Below are 23,166 nucleotides of genomic sequence, written 5' to 3' on the forward strand. Positions count from 1 at the left end.
TTGTGCGCTTTCCTGCATACCACTACGGGCCACAATGTAGGTGCCATTGCTAGTGTTCAAGCGTCTCATCGCCAGCATCTGTGATACATTATTTTTAATTGAAATGACTACATAGCATGCCTAAAAGGTGCAAGATACCAGCTACACCAACGGTATAAGTTTCATTTGCGGGCAGCCGGAATACCGGCGAAACAGGACTATTTCCACTCGCGGGTGTCCACGCCACCCATAGAGTGGGAATAGAACCTGTGGCGAGTGCAGCAAGCCACTGCGCCCCCATCATGGCGAGCGTAGCGAGCCAGCAAAGGTCCCTTTGTGCCTGCCCCGCTGCCGACATACTTGTGGCGAGGATGCCCGTTGCTATATTGACGACTGGCATCCCGGCCCCCAGTAAATCATACTGAACCTACACCTACATAATGCATGGCCCATTAGAGACATTTGTTCCTTTTCATTTTCTCTTTCTTCATTTAATTAGTAGATGTAAAACAGCTACAGTACATAGCAATTTCTAGTCAAATTGTAGAAAACTGTTCGCAAATTATAGACAGCCGCAAATAAATATTTTCATTTTGTGGGCGATATATAGGCGAACCTATAAATAAAGGACTAAACAAATACCTATTACCACACTCAAAATGGCCGCCCGTGTTTCTACCACTGTGCACACCCCTTGTTTGTCCGAGTGCAAACTGCCTTTCAGTAACAGCGTTCCTAGCAGTACCCGGAAGTGACAGTGAAGGTGTGGAGGAATGTTGTGCTGTAAGCGGAAGTGGCGGCGGGGAGAGCAGCAGAGAGACGATGAACAACAAATTTGATGCGTGAGTTTGGGGCTCGCAGCGCTGCTATACCGCCACACACGCCACCTTGCCTTGTAGCCCTGTCATTTCGCGGACAGTTGTGTGACAGGCAGCGCCCGCAGCATCTGGTCTCCGTGTCTGCTACATGCGCCACAGAGATCATGGGTGATGTTAGGGCACTAATACAAAGTGATGCCTGTCCCACGACCTTCTATAGCTGGGACTGACGTCCAGTGTACACATGCAGAGCACACATGTAGCATTATAGCTGTGGTTCTAAATCTCGGTCCAAACAGGCCATGTTTTCCAAGTCACCTGTGGATCTATAGAATGTCAGTCTGTCATACACCTGTATTAGTCATGGTGACCAAACCACTGGATTATAGGATGCAGTGTAAATGATTGGCACATGCACTATTTATGGCTGCCCGTTGTTTTCATAAGAATAGTATTTTCATTGCTGAATAATTCCACATTAGCTATCATCTTATATTTATAGGGTGCTACAAGGTGTCGGCAGTGCAGTACAGGACTAAGCAACACAGTATGCAGATAAATTCATGTGATATCCACAGTCCATGCAATACCACCACATGTAGGGGGTGCGACAATTCACTTTTAGAAGCAGCAATAATGTAGGGAGGGGAGAAGCCAGAAAATCGGAACTCAATTAGCCTATATCCTCTGAGTGGGCAAATAGACCGGATTAGAGTTGCTGGTGGCGGGATGGGAACAGGGCGCACTGTTGTGTGCTAGGGTGATAGACAAGGGAAGAGTCATGTCAATTATGTGCCAGTGATCTGTCATTATTGTCATGTGAGCATATGCTTTTACTTTCGTTTGATCAATTAGGTTATTTCCATTGTTTTTCCATCATTTCTAATTTCTTGAAAGACTGGATACTAAGTCCTGTATTAAACTTTTTATTGCTTCTGTCCCAGTCTGAAAGATGACGACAGCGGGGATCACGATCAAAATGAGGAGAACGGCACACAGAAAGACAGTGAGAAGGAAAAAAATGACAAGGACAAGAACCAGAGTTCATGTAGGAAGAAGGTGGGATAAACCATGATTTGCTGTCCACACATTTTTCAGAGCAGGACTGTCTGTAAAGTCACTGACTTGACTTGTTTAGCTAAGTCTGTTATTTTTAGATTTTTAAAATGTAATTCCCATAAACTAATTATGGTTTCTTATAATGTGATCACACACTTCCCACAGCTACTGATAGTTCTCTGTATCTGCCTCAGCTATCTTCAGGGACAGCCAGCAAGACTTGTCGTACAGGAGTTATCACCTGGGATTTCACACCACCAGTGCTAACTTCCTGTCCTACTGCAGAAGTATAGAAATTAGGTAGTAGTTTGTTAATGGAGAAATAGGTTATGTGGATCAATATAGTAAAAATGTACAAAAAGTAGATTTTAGCATTTAAAAAGAGGGTTTCTATTTTACCCCAGTTTATTGTTGGACCACTGGCCTTAAATATCAAATTGGTCTTGCATGTAAAAAGCGTTCTACCATTCTAAATGTACAGTAATTACATAAGTTAAAACATTACACATTGTGTGCATTTATAGTTAGGTATTCATTTCTGCATTCAGCCTTAAATGGGTAACAAAAGTCATAGAAACAGTAGTTTACAAAATGAAAAATAATTGTATAAATATAACATTCTTACAAAATCTGGTATATCTGATGGTGAGCACAAAATCCGTGTAAAAAATAAAAACCTGATATTGCAATGCATACCAGTAAGCCCAGAGGATATCCCTGCAATTTATACATGTGTTCTGGATTTCACAGACTGTTGTACCAGGTCCAGCCGAGCACCCATTGCAGTACAACTACACATTCTGGTATTCCCGCAGAACTCCAGGCAGGCCAACCAGCTCCCAGAGCTATGAACAGAACATCAAGCAGATTGGTACCTTCGCCTCTGTGAGTGCCTGCTGATTTACTAGATTGGTATTTTGGGTGATTTTTGTAGGTCTGAGTAAAGGCTCCAGACAATGCAGCATAAGATGACCTGAGGTCTGAGTAAAGGCTCCAGACAATGCAGCATAAGATGACCTGACTGGTAGTGTTGGTCTAGAGCAGAGGTTCTCAAACTCGGTCCTCGGGGGCACACACAGTGCATGTTTTGCAGGTCTCCTCACAGAATCGTAAGTGAAATAATTAGCTCCACCTGTGGACCTTTTAAAATGTGTCAGTGAGTAATTAATACACCTGTGCACCTGCTGGGTTACCTGCAAAACATGCACTGTGTGTGCCCCCGAGGACCGAGTTTGAGAACCTCTGGTCTTGAGAGTAAAGGACCACTACGAAATCATTATAGAAGTCGGCTGCTAGATCATAAATCATATTAAGTTCACACAGTTCAGACTTGCGTTTATACAGATCGGCCAACTGCGCATGTGCTGTGACTGCATCGCGCGTGTGCGACCTATCCATAATACGATCGCATCTCAGCAGGATGCGATCACATGGTGATTGAAAGGTGGACGGCGGTGGCATAGCATTGGTAGGGAGTGGCGCAGGAAATGCAGACGGTTTATGGACATTTTTGGGGCGTCCGGATGATGTCGCCTGCTTTTCCTGCAACGGGTATGCAGGGGGTCTACCTCTACTTTCCGATTCTGGGATGGTATTGCAATTCAATTGCGATCGAATTGCTGGGCGGCGCTACACATTCTGGACGGCCTTTCCCTGTGCTGGGCAGCCCCCAGCATGCGATTTAATCAGTAGCAGTTTAATCTGGAGACCCACTTTGAATCATTTATTTAAATAAGCAGTATAAACAGCAGTAATGAGAAGTAATGTTAGAGGATGCCAAAGAGAATATTTTACAAGACTAGGCAGTTCTTGCATCTCCACAATCTGAATTAGTCCCAGTGTGCAGAAACTGGAGATGTACCGCCACTGTCTATCTAATAGACAAGAACCCACAGCTTTTATTAATTTAAAATTGTTTAAGATTTTAATAATGGTGTAAATTACAGTGACAAAATCGCTGCTTAAAAACATTTAACTGTGTGGTTGTGTTTTTAAAACATGGCTTCAGGTAAAATTAAAGGGAATTAGATTTGCTGTTACAGCTGTGAGATCGTACAGATGGAGCAGATTCTATTGTATACTATGAAGCTTACAATTCTGCCACTGAATGTTACAACGTGTCAAAGGCTAATACATTGTTCATAAATGGAAATGTTATAGTGATCCATAAAATGAGGAGCAGTGAAGAAGAGTGCTACAGTAAAGATAGCCACTTCTATCAATAAATGTAACAGCTGCTGCTGCCACCAATGGAGAAACACTTTGTAGAATTGAGCAAGTGTTGCTCACTAATTTACTGGGAAAGGCAGATAGCGAAAAAAGGAAGAGTCCTCCAACAGCAAGTGTTATCACAATTTATTTTATATATATTTAGTATGCTTCTTCTATTGTTTGTAAGTATGTTCTCCTTTGTATTCTCTTAGGTTTCACTGGTAATTCAGAATTTTAATATAACAAGGTAGCGTAATATCACATAAATAATGATTGAGTCCCAATAACTGATTTCACTTTGGCATTGTGCTAAATGTTCTTTTATTATGTTGATTTGCTCCTAGGAAAGCAGATTGATGGGATCGGCATGAAATGAATGATATCTGCTCTTGGTGTTACAGGTGGAGCAGTTCTGGAGGTTCTACAGCCACATGGTTCGTCCCGGGGACCTGACCGGACACAGTGACTTTCATCTATTCAAGGAAGGGATCAAACCAATGTGGGAGGTGGGGTATTTCACAACATTTGACTGCAAAATGGTATATATCTAGTACAAAAACACACACACACACACACACACACACACATTGTGTTACGTCAAATATAAATATAACATTTTATTTTATTATGGAAGTGTTAATAACACAGACCCCAAATATATCACAACACTTCATATAATAAAAAGAAAAAATCATAATCTGTCAGTGTATTAAAAAATAGCACCTGCTAAACATCTGGAGCAATCAATAGTTTTTTTTCTCATAACTGGGCAATTTGTATTGCATTGTTTGTGTATTTCTCTAGTTTGCACGCATGTTTAAATTGGGTTATCAGTAGAAGTCATGGCTAAAATATTGCTGGAAGGTGCTATACTTACCATGGTAACTTGTTCTCTTTGCATAGATTGATCAGGTAAAAATATACAGCTACCTTTATGTCTTTTAGATTAAATGAAAGCCAGGCCTAAATGAACCATGGTTACATAATTGTAATATTTTAGTTTCCTATCTTTTACGTTAACACTTGCACAGAAATAGCATATATTACAATGGTGGCTGTGCCTTTTTACACACATTGCCAGTGCTGCAACTTGGGAAATCATTATAAGACTAGCTCTGACTGACTGTTAAGATAATGTGATTCATTTTATCTGCATCAAATTAATGCAGCACAGCATTAAATGTGAATGTGTGAATCTATAATGTGGATACAGCCACCTGATATCTACATATCTCTTTCTATAATTTTTTATATATATATATATATATATATATATATATATATATATGTACATACATACACATATATATACATACATACATACATAAGAAACAGAAACATTTTAGGTCTGCTCAGGACTCTTTATTAAAAACTATATAAAACCTGTTTTGCATGGCTGATAAAAAGGTCCTCTTACTGTGTTAAATCAAACTGTATTTTGCTATTTGATATATTATAAAACATATGTTGATAAAAATGTATAAAACCTGCAACTGGTGATCTGAAGTTAAAATGAAATTTGACTCAGTCCTGAAGAAATTTGGGGGTATATTCAATTAAAGTCGGATCCATTCCGACATGTATTTGTCGGAATAGATCCGACAACCCCTAGTCAATCCCATCTAAATTCGACTTTTTCGAGTCGAATTTAGATGGGATGCAGAGGAGGAGAAGGGGGGTGAGCCGCGGGGGACAGCCGGCTGGCATACAGGGAGATCAGCGTGCTGGAGCCGGGTGGAAGCTGCCGTGAGGTCGGGCGGCTGAGTGACATCCAGCTGCAGCGCTACTGTAGCGCTGATCTCCCTGTATGCCCGCCGGCTGTCTCCCTGCGGCTCCCCCCTCGCCTCCTCTGGGTCCGCATCTCAGTCCGACATCATTTTGATGTCTGACTGAGATGGACGAAAAGGGGGCCAAAACCTGTCAGATTTGGCCCCGTTTTCGACATCAACACGTGGATCGGCCGCTATTCCGCCGATCCACGTGCTTTTCGACAAGTCGAATTTATTGACTTGTCGAAAAATGTAACAAAATATTGAATAGGTCGAATTAGGATTCGACCTTAAAAAGTCGACAACTGCCGTCTTTTCGACAGACGGCAGTTCGACTTCAATTGAATATACACCATAGCCTCTATCTGAATTTCCCGTAAATTTTCAGTGCACCTTTAAAAAGATATAGATAAATGTATTGTCACCAGTGTAGCATTCTTAATTCCGTTGTTTGAATACCATAAGGATGGCTGTCAGCCTTCTAGTCTTACCTTTGCCTGTCGTGTAGGATGATGCAAACAAGAACGGTGGGAAGTGGATAATCCGATTGCGCAAAGGACTGGCTTCTCGGTGCTGGGAAAATCTTATTCTAGCCATGTTGGGGGAACAATTCATGGTCGGGGAGGAGATCTGTGGGGCTGTTGTCTCTGTCCGTTTTCAGGTGAGAACTAACAGAAATGCAAAGGGTTCTCCTGTACCATGTAATTGGCAGTGACGTTGCTTGGTTACTCCCCCAAAAAAAACTACAGTTGTCATTAAAATAATGGCTAGTACCCATTTAGACAGGTTGTGTTATGTATGTATGTATTAATTAAAGTGTGCTTTTATGGGGACAGTAACCATTTGCTTAGTAAATTTCCAGAATATACCACATCAAATCACTGTCTTCCCATACTTCAGTTACATTGTAGATTCCGTGCTCAGTTATGTTATGCAGAGGTGCTAGAAAGTTTGTGAACCCTTCAGAATTCTGTATATTTCTGATGAAAATTGGCCTAAAAGAGAACCAACTCAACAAATGAGACAAAAAAATTAGACGTGCTCATTTTTTTATTGAGGTAAATGGTCCACTATCGCATATCTGTGAGTGTCAAAAGTACAAAATACTTAGGATTATTTCTTATTCCACTAGGGGGCTCAGGAAGGATGATGTGTGTAGCCTGGAGAGGAGAGTCTGGTCATCAAACATTTATTTTTACCCAGCAGCCTAGGACTCCGTCCCCCAGTCACCGGCAATCCAGTTTCAAGTTTGGTGCTGGCATGAGTGGGCCCGTTTTTTGTGTGGGGCTGCTTTTAAGTGGTCCCCCATTAATTTTCATTTTCTTTTTCATCCACTAGGGGTCACTGGAGTACTCTTGGGATATGGACGGGGCGTAGCCGGGAATGGCATATTTAAATTAGTAACTGGTCACCCCCTCCATACTCCCATAGAGACTTCAGTATTTTTCTGTGCCTCTAGTCGGAAGGTACAAGTGGACAGAATGTCCTTAGACTCTTCAAACAAGATTATTTTAAATTTTTTCTACCCGATCCCTTCCCAGCTTATCAATAAGCGTGGGTCCGGGATCGTTGGTGCTGCAGAAGTGCAGCAGATGGTCTGCCGGTGCTCATAAAAGGAGCCCCGCCATTGACAAAAATCAGCAGAGCTGATGGCAGCCCCAGGCTGCACAAGGAAGCAGGACGGAGCTTGGCATAGAAGCCCCGTCATGGCCTCCACGGGTGGTGCAGGTACTGAGCGGTTAGGCAGCTCTCACTGCCGCCGCTCACTTACTTTCTTTCTCTGACGTCCTAAGTGGATGCTGGGGACTCCGTCAGGACCATGGGGATTAGCGGCTCTGCAGGAGACAGGGCACAAAACTAAAGCTTTAGGATCAGGTGGTGTGTACTGGCTCCTCCCCCTATGACCCTCCTCCAAGCCTCAGTTAGGTTTTTGTGCCCGTCCGAGCAGGGTGCAATCTAGGTGGCTCTCTTAAGGAGCTGCTTAGAAAAAGTTTTTAGGTTTCTTATTTTCAGTGAGTCCTGCTGGCAACAGGCTCACTGCATCGAGGGACTTAGGGGAGAGAAGTTCAACTCACCTGCGTGCAGGATGGATTGGCTTCTTAGGCTACTAGACACCATTAGCTCCAGAGGGAGTCGGAACACAGGTCTCACCCTGGGGTTCGTCCCGGAGCCACGCCGCCGACCCCCCTTGCAGATGCTGAAGATTGAAGGTCCAGAAACCGGCGGCAGAAGGCTTTTCAGTCTTCATGAAGGTAGCGCACAGCACTGCAGCTGTGCGCCATTGTTGTCACACACTTCACACCAACGGTCACGGAGGGTGCAGGGCGTTGCTGGGGGCGCCCTGGGCAGCAATGTATAATACCTTATTCTGGCTAAAAATACATCACATATAGCCCCTGGAGGCTATATGGATGTATTTAACCCCTGCCAGGTCTCAGAAAAACGGGAGAAGAAGCCCGCCGAAAAGGGGGCGGGGCCTATTCTCCTCAGCACACAGCGCCATTTTCCCTCACAGAAAGGCTGGTGGGAAGGCTCCCAGGCTCTCCCCTGCACTGCACTACAGAAACAGGGTTAAAACAGAGAGGGGGGGCACTTATTTGGCGATATGTATATATATATTAAAATGCTATAAGGGAAAAACACTTATATAAAGGTTGTCCCTGTATAATATAGCGTTTTTGGTGTGTGCTGGCAAACTCTCCCTCTGTCTCCCCAAAGGGCTAGTGGGGTCCTGTCCTCTATCAGAGCATTCCCTGTGTGTGTGCTGTGTGTCGGTACTTGTGTGTCGACATGTATGAGGACGATGTTGGTGAGGAGGCGGAGCAATTGCCGGTAATGGTGATGTCACTCTCTAGGGAGTCGACACCGGAATGGATGGCTTATTTAAGGAATTACGTGATAATGTCAACACGCTGCAAGGTCGGTTGACGACATGAGACGGCCGGCAAACCAATTAGTACCTGTCCAGGCGTCTAAAACACCGTCAGGGGCATTAAAACGTCCTTTTACCTCAGTCGGTCGACACAGACACGGACACTGACTCCAGTGTCGACGGTGAAGAAACAAACGTATTTTCCTTTAGGGCCACACGTTACTTGTTAAGGGCAATGAAGGAGATGTTACATATTTCTGATACTACAAGTACCACAAAAAAGGGTATTATGTGGAGTGTGAAAAAACTACATGTGGTTTTTCCTGAATCAGATAAATTAAATGAAGTGTGTGATGATGCGTGGGTTTCCCCCGATAGAAAATTATTGGCGGTATACCTTTTCCCGCCAGAAGTTATGGCGCGTTGGGAAACACACCTTAGGGTGGATAAGGCGCTCACACGCTTATAAAAACAAGTGGCGTTACCGTCTCCAGATACGGACGCCCTCAAGGAGCCAACTGATAGGAGGTTGGAAAATATCCTAAAAAGTATATACACACATACTGGTGTTATACTGCGACCAGCGATCGCCTCAGCCTGGATGGGCAGCGCTGGGGTGGCTTGGTCGGATTCCCTGACTGGAAATATTGATACCCTTGACAGGGACAGTATTTTATTGACTATAGAGCATTTAAAAGATGCATTTCTATATATGCGAAACTCTGGCATCAAGAGTAAGTGCGATGTCCATATCTGCCAGACGATGTTTCTGGACACGACAGTGGTCAGGTGATGCAGATTCCAAACGGCACATGGAAGTATTGCCGTATAAAGGGGAGGAGTTATTTGGGGTCGGTCCATCGGACCTGGTGGCCACGGCAACAGCTAGAAAATCCACTTTTTTTACCCCAAGTCACATCTCAGCAGAAAAAGACATAGTCTTTTCAGCCTCAGTCCTTTCGTCCCCATAATATCTGCCCAGGGATAGAGGTAAGGGAAGAAGACTGCAGCAGGCAGCCCATTCCCAGGAACAGAAGCCTTCCACCGCTTCTGCCAAATCCTCAGCATGACGCTGGGTCCGTACAAACAGGTGCGGTGGGGGGTCGTCTCAAGAGTTTCAGCACGCAGTGGGCTCACTCGCAAGTGGACCCCTGGATCCTACAAGTAGTATCCCAGGGGTACAGATTGGAAATTCGAGACGTCTCCCCCTCGCAGGTTCCTGAAGTTTGCTTTACCAACGTCTACCTCCGACAGGGAGGCAGTATTGGAAACAATTCACAAGCTGTATTCCCAGCAGGTGATAATCAAAGTACCCCTCCTACAACAAGTAAAGGGGTATTATTCCACACTATATTGTGGTACTGAAGCCAGACGGCTCGGTGAGACCTATTCTAAATGGAGTCACTCAGAGCAGTGATAGCGAACCAGGAAGAAGGGGACTATATGGTGTCCCTGGACATCAAGGATGCTTACCTCCATGTCCAAATTTGCCCTTCTCACAAAGGGTACCTCAGGTTCGTGGTACAAAACTGTCACTATCAGTTTCAGACGCTGCCGTTTGGATTGTCCACGGCACCCCGGGTCTTTACCAAGGTAATGGCCGAAATGATGATTCTTCTTCAAAGAAAAGGCGTCTTAATTATCCCTTACTTGGACGATCTCCTGATAAGGGCAAGGTCCAGAGAACAGTTGGAGGTCGGAGTAGCACTATCTCAAGTAGTTCTACGACAGCACGGGTGGATTCTAAATATTCCAAAATCGCAGCTGTCTCCGACGACATGTCTGCTGTCCCTAGGGATGATTCTGGACACAGTCCAGAAAAAGGTGTTTCTCCCGGAGGAGAAAGCCAGGGAGTTATCCGAGCTAGTCAGGAACCTCCAAAAACCAGGAAAAGTGTCAGTGCATCATTGCACAAGGGTCCTGGGAAAAATGGTGGCTTCTTACGAAGCGATTCCATTCGGCAGATTTCACGCAAGAACTTTTCAGTGGGATCTGCTGGACAAATGGTCCGGATCGCATCTTCAGATGCATCAGCGGATAACCCTGTCTCCAAGGACAAGGGTGTCTCTTCTGTGGTGGCTGCAGAGTGCTCATCTACTAAAGTGCCACAGTTATGCATTCAGGACTGGGTCCTGGTGACCACGGATTCCAGCTTGAAAGGCTGGGGAGCAGTCACACAGGGAACAAATTTCCAGGGAGTGTGATCAAGTCTGGGGACTTCTCTCCGCATAAATATACTGAAGCTAAGAGCAATTTACAATGCTCTAAGCTTAGCAAGACCTCTGCTTCAAGGTCAGCCGGTATTGATCCAGTGGGACAACATCACGGCAGTCGCCCACGTAAACAGACAGGGCGGCACAAGAAGCAGGAGGACAATGGCAGAAACTGCAAGGATTCTTCGCTGGGCGGAAAATCATGTGATAGCACTGTCAGCAGTTTTCATTCCGGGAGTGGACAACTGGGAAGCAGACTTCCTCAGCACGACCTCCACCCGGGAGAGTGGGGACTTCATCGAGAAGTTGTTTCCACATGATTGTGCACCGTTGGGAAAGACCAAAGGTGGACATGATGGCGTCCCGCCTGAACAAAAAACTGGACAGGTATTGCGCCAGGTCAAGAGACCCTCAGGAAATAGCTGTGGACGTTCTGGTAACACCATGGGTGTACCAGTCGGTGTATGTGTTCCCTCCTCTGCTTCTCATACCAAAGTTACTGAGAATTATAAGACGTAGAGGAGTAAGAACTATACTCGTGGCTCCGGATGGGCCAAGAAGGACTTGGTACCCGGAACTTCATGAGATGCTCACAGAGGACTCAGGGCCTCTGCCGATAAGAAGGGACTTGCTTCAGCAAGTACCATGTCTGTTCCAAGACTTACCGCGGGTGCGTTTGACGGCATGGCGGTTGAACGCCGGATCCTAAGGGAAAAAAGGCATTCCGGAAGAGGTCATTCCTACCCTGGTCAAAGCCAGGAAGGAGGTGACCGCACAACATTATCACCACATGTGGCGAAAATATGTTGCGTGGTGTGAGGCCAGGAAGGCCCCACGAAGAAATTTCAACTCGGTCGATTCCTGCATTTCCTGCAAACAGGAGTGTCTATGGGCCTCAAATCGGGGTCCATTAAGGTTCAAATTTCGGCCCTGTCGATTTTCTTCCAGAAAGAATTGGCTTCAGTTCCTGAAGTCCAGAAATTTGACAAGGGAGTATTGCATATACAACCCCCTTTTGTGCCTCCAGTGGCACTGTGGGATCTCAACGTAGTCCTGGGATTCCTCAAATCACGTTGGTTTAAACCGCTCAAATCTGTGGATTTGAAATATCTCACATGGAAAGTGACCATGATGTTGGCCCTGGCCTCGGCCAGGCGAGTGTCAGAATTGGCGGCTTTGTCTCACAAAAGCCCATATCTGATTGTCCATTCGGACAGGGCAGAGCTGCGGACTCGTCCCCAGTTTCTCCCTAAGGTGGTGTCAGCGTTTCATCTGAACCAGCTTATTGTGGTACCTGCGGCTACTAGAGACTTGGAGGACTCCAAGTTGCTAGATGTTGTCAGGGCCCTGAAAATATAGATTTCCAGGACGGCTGGAGTCAGGAAAACTGACTTGCTGTTATCCTGTATGCACCCAAAAAACTGGGTGCTCTTGCTTCTAAGCAGACGATTGCTAGTTGAATGTGTAGTACAATTCAGCTTGCACATTCTGTGGCAGGACTGCCACAGCCAAAATATATAAATGCCCATTCCACAAGGAAGGTGGGCTCATCTTGGGCGACTGCCCGAGGGGTCTCGGCTTTACAACTTTGCCGAGCTGCTACTTGGTCAGGGGCACACCCTGGCTGAGGAGGACCTGGAGTTCTCTCACTCGGTGCTGCAGAGTCATCCGCACTCTCCCGCCCGTTTGGGAGCTTTGGTATAATCCCCATGGTCCTGACGGAGTCCCCAGCATCCACTTAGGACGTCAGAGAAAATAAGATTTTACTTACCGATAAATCTATTTCTCGTAGTCCGTAGTGGATGCTGGGCGCCCATCCCAAGTGCGGATTGTCTGCAATACTTGTACATAGTTATTGTTACAAAAAAATCGGGTTGTTATTGTTGTGAGCCGTCTGTTCAGAGGCTCCTACGTTTGTCATACTGTTAACTGGGTTTAGATCACAAGTTATACGGTGTGATTGGTGTGGCTGGTATGAGTCTTACCCGGTATTCAATATCCTTCCTTATTGTGTACGCTCGTCCGGGCACAGTATCCTAACTGAGGCTTGGAGGAGGGTCATAGGGGGAGGAGCCAGTACACACCACCTGATCCTAAAGCTTTAGTTTTGTGCCCTGTCTCCTGCGGAGCCGCTAATCCCCATGGTCCTGACGGAGTCCCCAGCATCCACTACGGACTACGAGAAATAGATTTATCGGTAAGTAAAATCTTATTATTACTATGCAGGGCGGTCAGCTCACGCTGCCGCCCACTATGTGGGGACTGTATTGTATTTATACAATGTTTTATGTTATATGTGTTTTTCATACAACCCCTGCTGCCTGCCAGCCGCCGCTCCCTACCCGCCGGCCAGTGTGAGAATCCGGCGCTGCTGTGCGCTTGCAGGGGGAGCCAGCAAGCAGTCCCCGGCACTGCCGCAGGTCCGCTCCCCGCCTCTCCGGCGTCCGCACACATGCCGCCCTCCTCACTCGGTTCACACGGCTCTGGAGTGGAGAGCTGGCCGCGGACAGCTACTGCCACGGCCCGCTCTTTCATCCGCTCCCCAGTCTCCGGCAAGCCGCTCCGGCCACAGCCGCTCAAGTTCCGCCGGTCCCTGCTTCCGCCGCTCCCAGACTCCCATCCGCTGAATAGTCTGAACTCCAGGGGGGGAGCAGTGGGGGGAAGTCTGCAGCTTCATGACCGCGGACAGCTCTCATAGCTGCCGCGGTCCAACGCTGCAGGACAGAGAGGGGGGGAGGAATGCCCGCAGGGAGGCCCCAATAACTAAGCTGCGTTTAGGCAGAAAACAGCTCAGGCTATTAAGCCTGTGAGGGGGTCGCAATAATATGACTGCTGGGCAATATAAGATATATGTATATAATATATATATATATATCTATCTGGATGTGTGTATACGGGTGTGTGTATGTATATGTGTGTGTGTGTATATATATATATATATATATATATATATATATATATATATATATATTCGTGAAGATTGGTGTATCAGCTAACATTACAATCTATTCTTGCAATCAACAAGCACATGGCGGACACCATTTTAACTTTACTTCCTGGTTCTTCCCAGGAAGTTGCTGCCATACATCACTCAGCCTCTGGAGGAACCGGGGTGGTGTTAGGAGTTTTAGTTGTTTTTGTACAGCACACATGCACTGTAATGCAGATTTAAACACACTTTACTTACAGGGTACTAAGTCACGATACGGGTCTATCCTTCTGTACTTACTGGTTGGTGTACATAAGCAGTAAGTCTAATGCAAAGTCAAACAAGCAGCTTCGCTGCAAAGTTGGTCAGACAGTGTGTCGGACAAATGCGACTGCACAGACGGACCCTCGCCGATCCTCTTTGGGATTCGAGCGCATGTACTGCCTGGGGGGACAAATTATGCTTATTGTCTTATAAATGACTGTTTCAGCTGGATTGTTTGCGGTCGATTCACCGCCAGCCCTCATATCAACAGGCCAGTCCGTCAGGTTCTCAACTGTTACTACGACGTTTAATTACCCGTCGGAGCGTACGCTACAGTACACGACAGTAGGGATGTTGCTTCGCCCTGCTTTGGTGGGAGTTTAGGTTAACAAGGCTGGAGTGGCATGGCACTCCAGTTCACATTGCACTACAGGAAGAACACCTTACACTTCTCTCTGATTACAGCTTCTGTGGATGTCAGCCAGTTTTGTTCTCGCCTTTTAGCTTCACTAGTGGCGGCACAACGTCCACTTTGGCTACGTTCTTAACAGGCGATGTCGGATTTCGAACGAGAATAGAGGCATTACCTTGCGCTGGCTAGAGGTTTGGTCCTGTTTTGGACACCTGCTTTTCGCATACCACTAGGGGGAATATCTATTTCTCTGACGTCCTAGTGGATGCTGGGGACTCCGAAAGGACCATGGGGAATAGCGGCTCCGCAGGAGACTGGGCACAAAAGTAAAAGCTTTAAGACTACCTGGTGTGCACTGGCTCCTCCCCCTATGACCCTCCTCCAAGCCTCAGTTAGATTTTTGTGCCCGAACGAGAAGGGTGCAGTCTAGGTGGCTCTCCTGAGCTGCTTAGAAAAAAGTTTAGTTTTAGGTTTTTTATTTTCAGTGAGACCTGCTGGCAACAGGCTCACTGCATCGAGGGACTAAGGGGAGAAGAAGCGAACTCACCTGCGTGCAGAGTGGATTGGGCTTCTTAGGCTACTGGACATTAGCTCCAGAGGGACGATCACAGGCCCAGCCATGGATGGGTCCCACAGCCGCGCCGCCGTCCCCCTTACAGAGCCAGAAGAGCAGAAGAGGTCCGGAAAAATCGGCGGCAGAAGACGTCCTGTCTTCAATAAGGTAGCGCACAGCACCGCAGCTGTGCGCCATTGCTCTCAGCACACTTCACACTCCGGTCACTGAGGGTGCAGGGCGCTGGGTGGGGGCGCCCTGAGACGCAATATAAACACCTTAGGGGGCAAAAAATGCATCACATATAGCTCCTGGGCTATATGGATGCATTTAACTCATGCCTGTTTTTCCATAAAAAAGCGGGAGAACGGCCGCCGAGAAGGGGGCGGAGCCTATCTCCTCAGCACACTGGCGCCATTTTTCCTCACAGCTCCGTTGGAGGGAAGCTCCCTGACTCTCCCCTGCAGTCCTGCACTACAGAAACAGGGTAAAACAAGAGAGGGGGGGCACTAATTTGGCAGATAAATCTATACAGCAGCTATATAAGGGAAAAACACTTATATAAGGTTATCCCTGTATATATATAGCGCTCTGGTGTGTGCTGGCAAACTCTCCCTCTGTCTCCCCAAAGGGCTAGTGGGGTCCTGTCCTCTATCAGAGCATTCCCTGTGTGTGTGCTGTGTGTCGGTACGTTGTGTCGACATGTATGAGGAGGAAAATGGTATGGAGGCGGAGCAATTGCCTGTATTAGTGATGTCACCCCCTAGGGAGTCGACACCTGACTGGATGGTCTTATGGAAGGAATTACGTGATAGTGTCAGCACTTTACAAAAGACTGACGACATGAGACAGCCGGCAAATCAGTTAATACCTGTACAGGCGTCTCAAACACCGTCATGGGCTCTAAAGCGCCCGTTACCTCAGGTGGTCGACACAGACACGGACACTGACTCCAGTGTCGACGGTGAGGAAACAAACGTATTTTCCAGTAGGGCCACACGTTACATGATCACGGCAATGAAGGAGGTTTTGAACATTTCTGATACTACAAGTACCACAAAAAAGGGTATTATGTGGGGTGTGAAAAAACTACCCGTAGTTTTTCCTGAATCAGATGAATTAAATGAGGTGTGTGATGAAGCGTGGGTTTCCCCCGATAAAAAACTGCTAATTTCTAAAAAATTATTGGCATTATACCTTTTCCCGCCAGAGGTTAGGGCGCGTTGGGAAACACCCCCTAGGGTAGATAAGGCGCTCACACGCTTATCAAAACAAGTGGCGTTACCGTCTCCTGATACGGCCGCCCTCAAGGAACCAGCTGATAGGAAGCTGGAAAATATCCTAAAAAGTATATACACACATACTGGTATTATACTGCGACCAGCAATCGCCTCAGCCTGGATGTGCAGTGCTGGGGTGGCTTGGTCGGATTCCCTGACTGAAAATATTGATACCCTGGACAGGGACAATATATTATTGACTATAGAGCATTTAAAGGATGCATTTCTATATATGAGAGATGCACAGAGGGATATTTGCACTCTGGCATCAAGAGTAAGTGCGCTGTCCATTTCTGCCAGAAGAGGGTTATGGACGCGACAGTGGTCAGGTGATGCGGATTCCAAACGGCATATGGAAGTATTGCCGTATAAAGGGGAGGAGTTATTTGGGGTCGGTCTATCGGACCTGGTGGCCACGGCAACGGCTGGGAAATCCACCTTTTTACCCCAGGTCACCTCTCAGCAGAAAAAGACACCGTCTTTTCAGGCTCAGTCCTTTCGTCCCCATAAGGGCAAGCGGGCAAAAGGCCACTCGTATCTGCCCCGGGGCAGAGGAAGGGGAAAAAGACTGCAGCAGACAGCCTCTTCCCAGGAACAGAAGCCCTCCCCCGCTTCTGCCAAGTCCTCAGCATGACGCTGGGGCCTTACAAGCGGACTCAGGCACGGTGGGGGCCCGTCTCAAGAATTTCAGCGCGCAGTGGGCTCACTCGCAAGTGGACCCCTGGATCCTGCAGGTAGTATCTCAGGGGTACAAATTGGAATTCGAGACGTCTCCCCCTCGCCGGTTCCTGAAGTCTGCTTTACCAACGTCTCCCCCCGACAGGGAGGCGGTATTGGAAGCCATTCACAAGCTGTATTCCCAGCAGGTGATAATCAAGGTACCCCTCCTACAACAGGGAAAGGGGTATTATTCCACGCTGTTTGTGGTACCGAAGCCGGACGGCTCGGTGAGACCTATTTTAAATCTGAAATCCTTGAACACTTACATACAAAGGTTCAAATTCAAGATGGAATCACTCAGAGCAGTGATAGCGAACCTGGAAGAAGGGGACTATATGGTGTCTCTGGACATCAAGGATGCTTACCTCCATGTCCCAATTTGCCCTTCTCACCAAGGGTACCTCAGGTTTGTGGTACAGAACTGTCACTATCAGTTTCAGACGCTGCCGTTTGGATTGTCCACGGCACCCCGGGTCTTTACCAAGGTAATGGCCGAAATGATGATTCTTCTTCGAAGAAAAGGCGTCTTAATTATCCCTTACTTGGACGATCTCCTGATAAGGGCAAGGTCCAGAGAACAGTTACAGGTCGGAGTAGCACTATCTCAAGTAGTACTACGACAGCACGGATGGATTCTAAATATTCCAAAATCGCAGCTGATTCCGACGACACGTCTCCTGTTCCTAGGGATGATTCTGGACACAGTCCAGAAAAAGGTGTTTCTCCCGGAGGAGAAAGCCAGGGAGTTATCCGACCTAGTCAGGAACCTCCTAAAACCAGGCCAAGTGTCAGTGCATCAATGCACAAGGGTCCTGGGAAAAATGGTGGCTTCTTACGAAGCGATTCCATTCGGCAGATTCCACGCAAGAACTTTTCAGTGGGATCTGCTGGACAAATGGTCCAGATCGCATCTTCAAATGCATCAGCGGATAACCCTGTCTCCAAGGACAAGGGTGTCTCTCCTGTGGTGGTTGCAGAGTGCTCATCTTCTAGAGGGCCGCAGATTCGGCATTCAGGACTGGGTCCTGGTGACCACGGATGCCAGCCTGAGAGGCTGGGGAGCAGTCACACAGGGAAGAAATTTCCAGGGCTTGTGGTCAAGCATGGAAACGTCACTTCACATAAATATCCTGGAACTAAGGGCCATTTACAATGCCCTAAGTCAGGCAAGGCCTCTGCTTCAAGGTCAGCCGGTGCTGATCCAGTCGGACAACATCACGGCAGTCGCCCACGTAAACAGACAGGGCGGCACAAGAAGCTGGAGGGCAATGACGGAAGTTGCAAGGATTCTTCGCTGGGCGGAAAATCATGTGATAGCACTGTCAGCAGTGTTCATTCCGGGAGTGGACAACTGGGAAGCAGACTTCCTCAGCAGACACGATCTCCACCCGGGGGAGCGGGGACTTCACCCAGAAGTCTTCCACATGATTGTGAACCGTTGGGAAAAACCAAAGGTGGACATGATGGCGTCCCGCCTCAACAAAAAACTGGACAGATATTGCGCCAGGTCAAGGGACCCTCAGGCAATAGCTGTGGACGCTCTGGTAACACCGTGGGTGTACCAGTCAGTGTATGTGTTCCCTCCTCTGCCTCTCATACCCAAGGTACTGAGAATCATAAGAAGGAGAGGAGTAAGGACTATACTCGTGGCTCCGGATTGGCCAAGAAGGACTTGGTACCCGGAACTTCAAGAGATGCTCACGGAAGACCCGTGGCCTCTACCTCTAAGAAAGGACCTGCTCCAGCAGGACCATGTCTGTTCCAAGACTTACCGCGGCTGCGTTTGACGGCATGGCGGTTGAACGCCGGATCCTGAAGGAAAAAGGCATTCCGGATGAAGTCATCCCTACCCTGATCAAAGCCAGGAAGGATGTAACTGTGCAACATTATCACCGTATTTGGCGTAAATATGTTGCGTGGTGTGAGGCCAGGAAGGCCCCTACAGAGGAATTTCAACTGGGTCGTTTCCTGCATTTCCTGCAAACAGGACTGTCTATGGGCCTAAAATTAGGGTCCATTAAGGTTCAAATTTCGGCCCTGTCAATATTCTTCCAAAAAGAACTAGCTTCAGTTCCTGAAGTTCAGACGTTTGTCAAGGGGGTACTGCATATACAGCCTCCTTTTGTGCCTCCAGTGGCACCTTGGGATCTCAATGTAGTTTTGGGGTTCCTAAAATCACATTGGTTTGAACCACTCACCACTGTGGACTTAAAATATCTCACATGGAAAGTGGTAATGCTGTTAGCCCTGGCCTCAGCCAGGCGTGTCTCAGAATTGGCGGCTTTATCCTATAAAAGCCCTTACCTAATTTTTCATACGGACAGGGCAGAATTGAGGACTCGTCCTCAATTTCTCCCTAAGGTGGTTTCAGCATTTCACTTAAACCAGCCTATTGTGGTGCCTGCGGCTACTAGGGACTTGGAGGATTCCAAGTTGCTGGACGTAGTCAGGGCCCTGAAAATATGTTTCCAGGACGGCTGGAGTCAGAAAATCTGACTCGCTGTTTATCCTGTATGCACCCAACAAGCTGGGTGCTCCTGCTTCTAAGCAGACTATTGCTCGTTGGATTTGTAGTACAATTCAGCTTGCACATTCTGTGGCAGGCCTGCCACAGCCAAAATCTGTAAAAGCCCATTCCACACGGAAAGTGGGCTCATCTTGGGCGGCTGCCCGAGGGGTCTCGGCTTTACAACTTTGCCGAGCAGCTACTTGGTCAGGGGCAAACACGTTTGCTAAATTCTACAAATTTGATACCCTGGCTGAGGAGGACCTGGAGTTCTCTCATTCGGTGCTGCAGAGTCATCCGCACTCTCCCGCCCGTTTGGGAGCTTTGGTATAATCCCCATGGTCCTTTCGGAGTCCCCAGCATCCACTAGGACGTCAGAGAAAATAAGAATTTACTTACCGATAATTCTATTTCTCATAGTCCGTAGTGGATGCTGGGCGCCCATCCCAAGTGCGGATTGGCTGCAATACTTGTACATAGTTATTGTTACAAAAAATCGGGTTATTATTGTTGTGAGCCATCTTTTCAGAGGCTCCTCTGTTATCATGCTGTTAACTGGGTTCAGATCACAAGTTGTACGGTGTGATTGGTGTGGCTGGTATGAGTCTTACCCGGGATTCAAAATCCTTCCTTATTGTGTACGCTCGTCCGGGCACAGTATCCTAACTGAGGCTTGGAGGAGGGTCATAGGGGGAGGAGCCAGTGCACACCAGGTAGTCTTAAAGCTTTTACTTTTGTGCCCAGTCTCCTGCGGAGCCGCTATTCCCCATGGTCCTTTCGGAGTCCCCAGCATCCACTACGGACTATGAGAAATAGAATTATCGGTAAGTAAATTCTTATTTTTCCTACCATTGTCTACGCAAATTCCTGAATAGAACTACTCATGATATTGTCTTTACGCCTCGGTCCATTTGCCGCCGTGCTACAGTACATGTGCTAGACTACGGTTATGATACTGCCACCTACTTCGAGAGGTCTCTATCCAAGTTTCAGTGGCCTTTACATCTACGCCACTGACACGCAATGCCATAATGGCGTTCCAGCATCTCCGATCGTCAGTTGTGGACATCCACAGTTAGGTGGATCCGCAGAGTTGGATTCACAGATTATGAAAATACAGTCGACGGTTTCCCATCATTGCCATTGGCAAGACAGGTCTGCCTAGGTCAGAGGACAAGACGGCGGTGCTACAGAGACACAGACTATAGTAGTCTCAGTAGTTTGATACCGCAGTCAACACCCGAGTCGCGGTTATATTTCGGTTTGGGATAGTACCAAAACTGGATGACTCTGTCAGTCCGATAGTGACCCTGCAGACAGTACGTTGCTTGCTACAGATTCATCATGGAATGCTTGCAGTCGGTGACTGCAGATTGGGATCCGCAGTAATACCGGATTACGATGGATCTCGTATTTACACGAATCAGGCCTACTTACGGTTTTCTGTAAAAATTAATTCTTACTTTCAAATGCTACCGTTTGGCTTCTTATCGGCGCCTCGGATAGTCACAAGTAAAAGCTGTCATAATAGCTCATCTCAGATCCCTGAGAAGGATAACCGTTCCGTACTTTGGAGATCTGCTCAACAACGCCCCGTCTCAACGCTTATTCCTGCAACGTGCATTACTAACGTACAATGGCGTAGTTCAGCACGGTTGGATTGTCAACCTCAAGAAATCAACCCTCATTCCGTTACAAATGATTCATGCATAGGAATGATTCCATGGATAAACGGATTTCCCTGCCTGAACACAACACAAAGTGTTCGTCATCGCGTACAGTTAGTACGCAATCCACGGACTATCTTGGTGCATTTGGACGACTACTAGGAAGGAGGGTGGCGTCTTTTGACGCACTCCCGTTTCCAGGAGTTCACTCAGGTCATTTTCACCTGAATGGTGTTGCACGCATCTACAAATTCATCAAATAGTGCGGTTGGCTCCAAGGGCCAGAGTATCACTACTCTGGTGGCTCCAAGTACACAATCTCACCGCAGGGAGAATGTTCGGCGTCTGGAATTGGATAATTCTTACAACGGACGCGAGTCTCAGAGATTGGGGAGCTGTGGTCCAAAATTGTCAACTTCAGAGTCTCTGGTCAGATCACGGAAGATTGCTGTCAATTAAATGACCTGTAACTCGGGGCAATTTCCAACGCGCTGCAACAAGCAGTGCACATGCTCCGGTCTCAGACTGTCCAGGTGCAGTCAGACAACGCCACGGCGGTCGCATACAAAACAAGGAGGAATTCGAGGTAGCATGGCATGTGGGAAGTATCTCGAATCCTCAATTGGGCTAAGTGTCACCAGGTGATATTGTCGGCAGTGTTTGTTTTGGAGTGGACAGCTGGGAGGCAGATTGTCCCAGCTGTCAGGATTTTCATCCAGGAAACTGGACATTGAATTCAGAAGCGTTCCAGATGTTGGTCCAGCAGTGGAATTACCCACAGGGGGATCTAATGGCATCTCGCAAAAATAACCAAAAAACATTCCAGTATGTGTACAGAGCACGAGCTCCAAAGGCAGTGGATGCTTTTACAATCGCGTGGCCGTACAGCTTTGTATCGGTTTCCGCTGCTTCCTCTGTTGCTAAAGCGGACCAAACGAGAGTCCACGACGGTCATACTAGTGGTGCCTTATTGGCCTCGGAGGGCATGGTTCTCAGATTTCCGCAAACTACTCGCAGCCGATCCTTGACCGCTTCTGCCACGCCCGGACCTGTTACAACAGGGTCCGTTACTTTACCCCGATTTATCGCGCCTGCGTTTGACAGGGTGGCTGTTGAAACCGCCCTCTTAAGAAGGGAGGGCGTTCCAGAATCTGTTCTACCAACCATGTTACGTGCTAGGAAGCCAGTTACGGCAGCTCGTTATCACAGGATTTAGCGTGCCTGTATAGGTTGGTGGGAAGCTCGGACGTTTCCGACATCATCTTTCAAGTTATCCCGTCTTTTAATATTTTTACAGACTGGATTAGGTGGAGGACTACATTTCTACACTCAAGGTGCAGGTCTTTGCCTTGTCAATTTACTTTCAAAGGCGTTTGGTTCCTTTGCCGACTGTACACACCTTCCTGCAAGGTGTCCTCAGAGTACGATCTCCATTTATACCACCTACTATGCATGGGACTTGAATCTGGGTTTACATTTATTTTTTTCTTACAATTTTCATATTTTGAACCCTTACAAGTGGATGTTACGTTTTTCACTTGGAAAACTGTTTCTCTTAGCCTTAGCCAGGCGTGTTTTAACATTGGGTGCCTTCTCCTGCAAGTCACCGTATCTGGTGTTTTATGATCATAGAGCGGAACTTCGCACAAATTCCGTTTTCTTACCAAAGATGTTATACATCACTTAATCAATCGTAGTTCCTGTGTTATCAGTAGGTTCAGGAACTTCAGTTACTTGAGATGTGGTACGCGCTCTGCGCGTTTATGTAGCCCAAACATCAACTGTACGTAACACAGACACACAGTTTGTTCTCTGTAATGTAGTTAACTTAGCTTTGCCAGCTTCCAAGCAGACCTTATACCATACGTCAGGCTTAGCTTCATCATAGGCTACAATCGCCTTCATCAGTGTCAG

General features: G+C 47.1%; 1 protein-coding gene across 2 annotated transcripts in view; it reads left to right on the forward strand.

Annotated features, from left to right (window-relative positions):
- Positions 1–715: 715 nt before the first annotated feature.
- Positions 716–23,166, forward strand: part of EIF4E2 (eukaryotic translation initiation factor 4E family member 2) — a 33,908-nt gene continuing 11,457 nt past the window's right edge. The window contains exons 1-5 of one of the 2 annotated variants that reach the window (XM_063916531.1): positions 716–821; positions 1,742–1,856; positions 2,607–2,741; positions 4,469–4,573; positions 6,345–6,497. In XM_063916531.1, the coding sequence (XP_063772601.1) occupies positions 802–821; positions 1,742–1,856; positions 2,607–2,741; positions 4,469–4,573; positions 6,345–6,497 (528 nt within the window). In that variant the 5' untranslated portion in view covers positions 716–801. Of the gene's footprint in view, positions 822–871; positions 966–1,741; positions 1,857–2,606; positions 2,742–4,468; positions 4,574–6,344; positions 6,498–23,166 lie in introns of those variants that run through there. The other variant, XM_063916532.1, reaches the window with a different exon arrangement.

The sequence above is a fragment of the Pseudophryne corroboree genome, chromosome 4 (genome assembly GCF_028390025.1).
Source record: "Pseudophryne corroboree isolate aPseCor3 chromosome 4, aPseCor3.hap2, whole genome shotgun sequence".
Lineage (NCBI taxonomy): Eukaryota > Metazoa > Chordata > Amphibia > Anura > Myobatrachidae > Pseudophryne > Pseudophryne corroboree.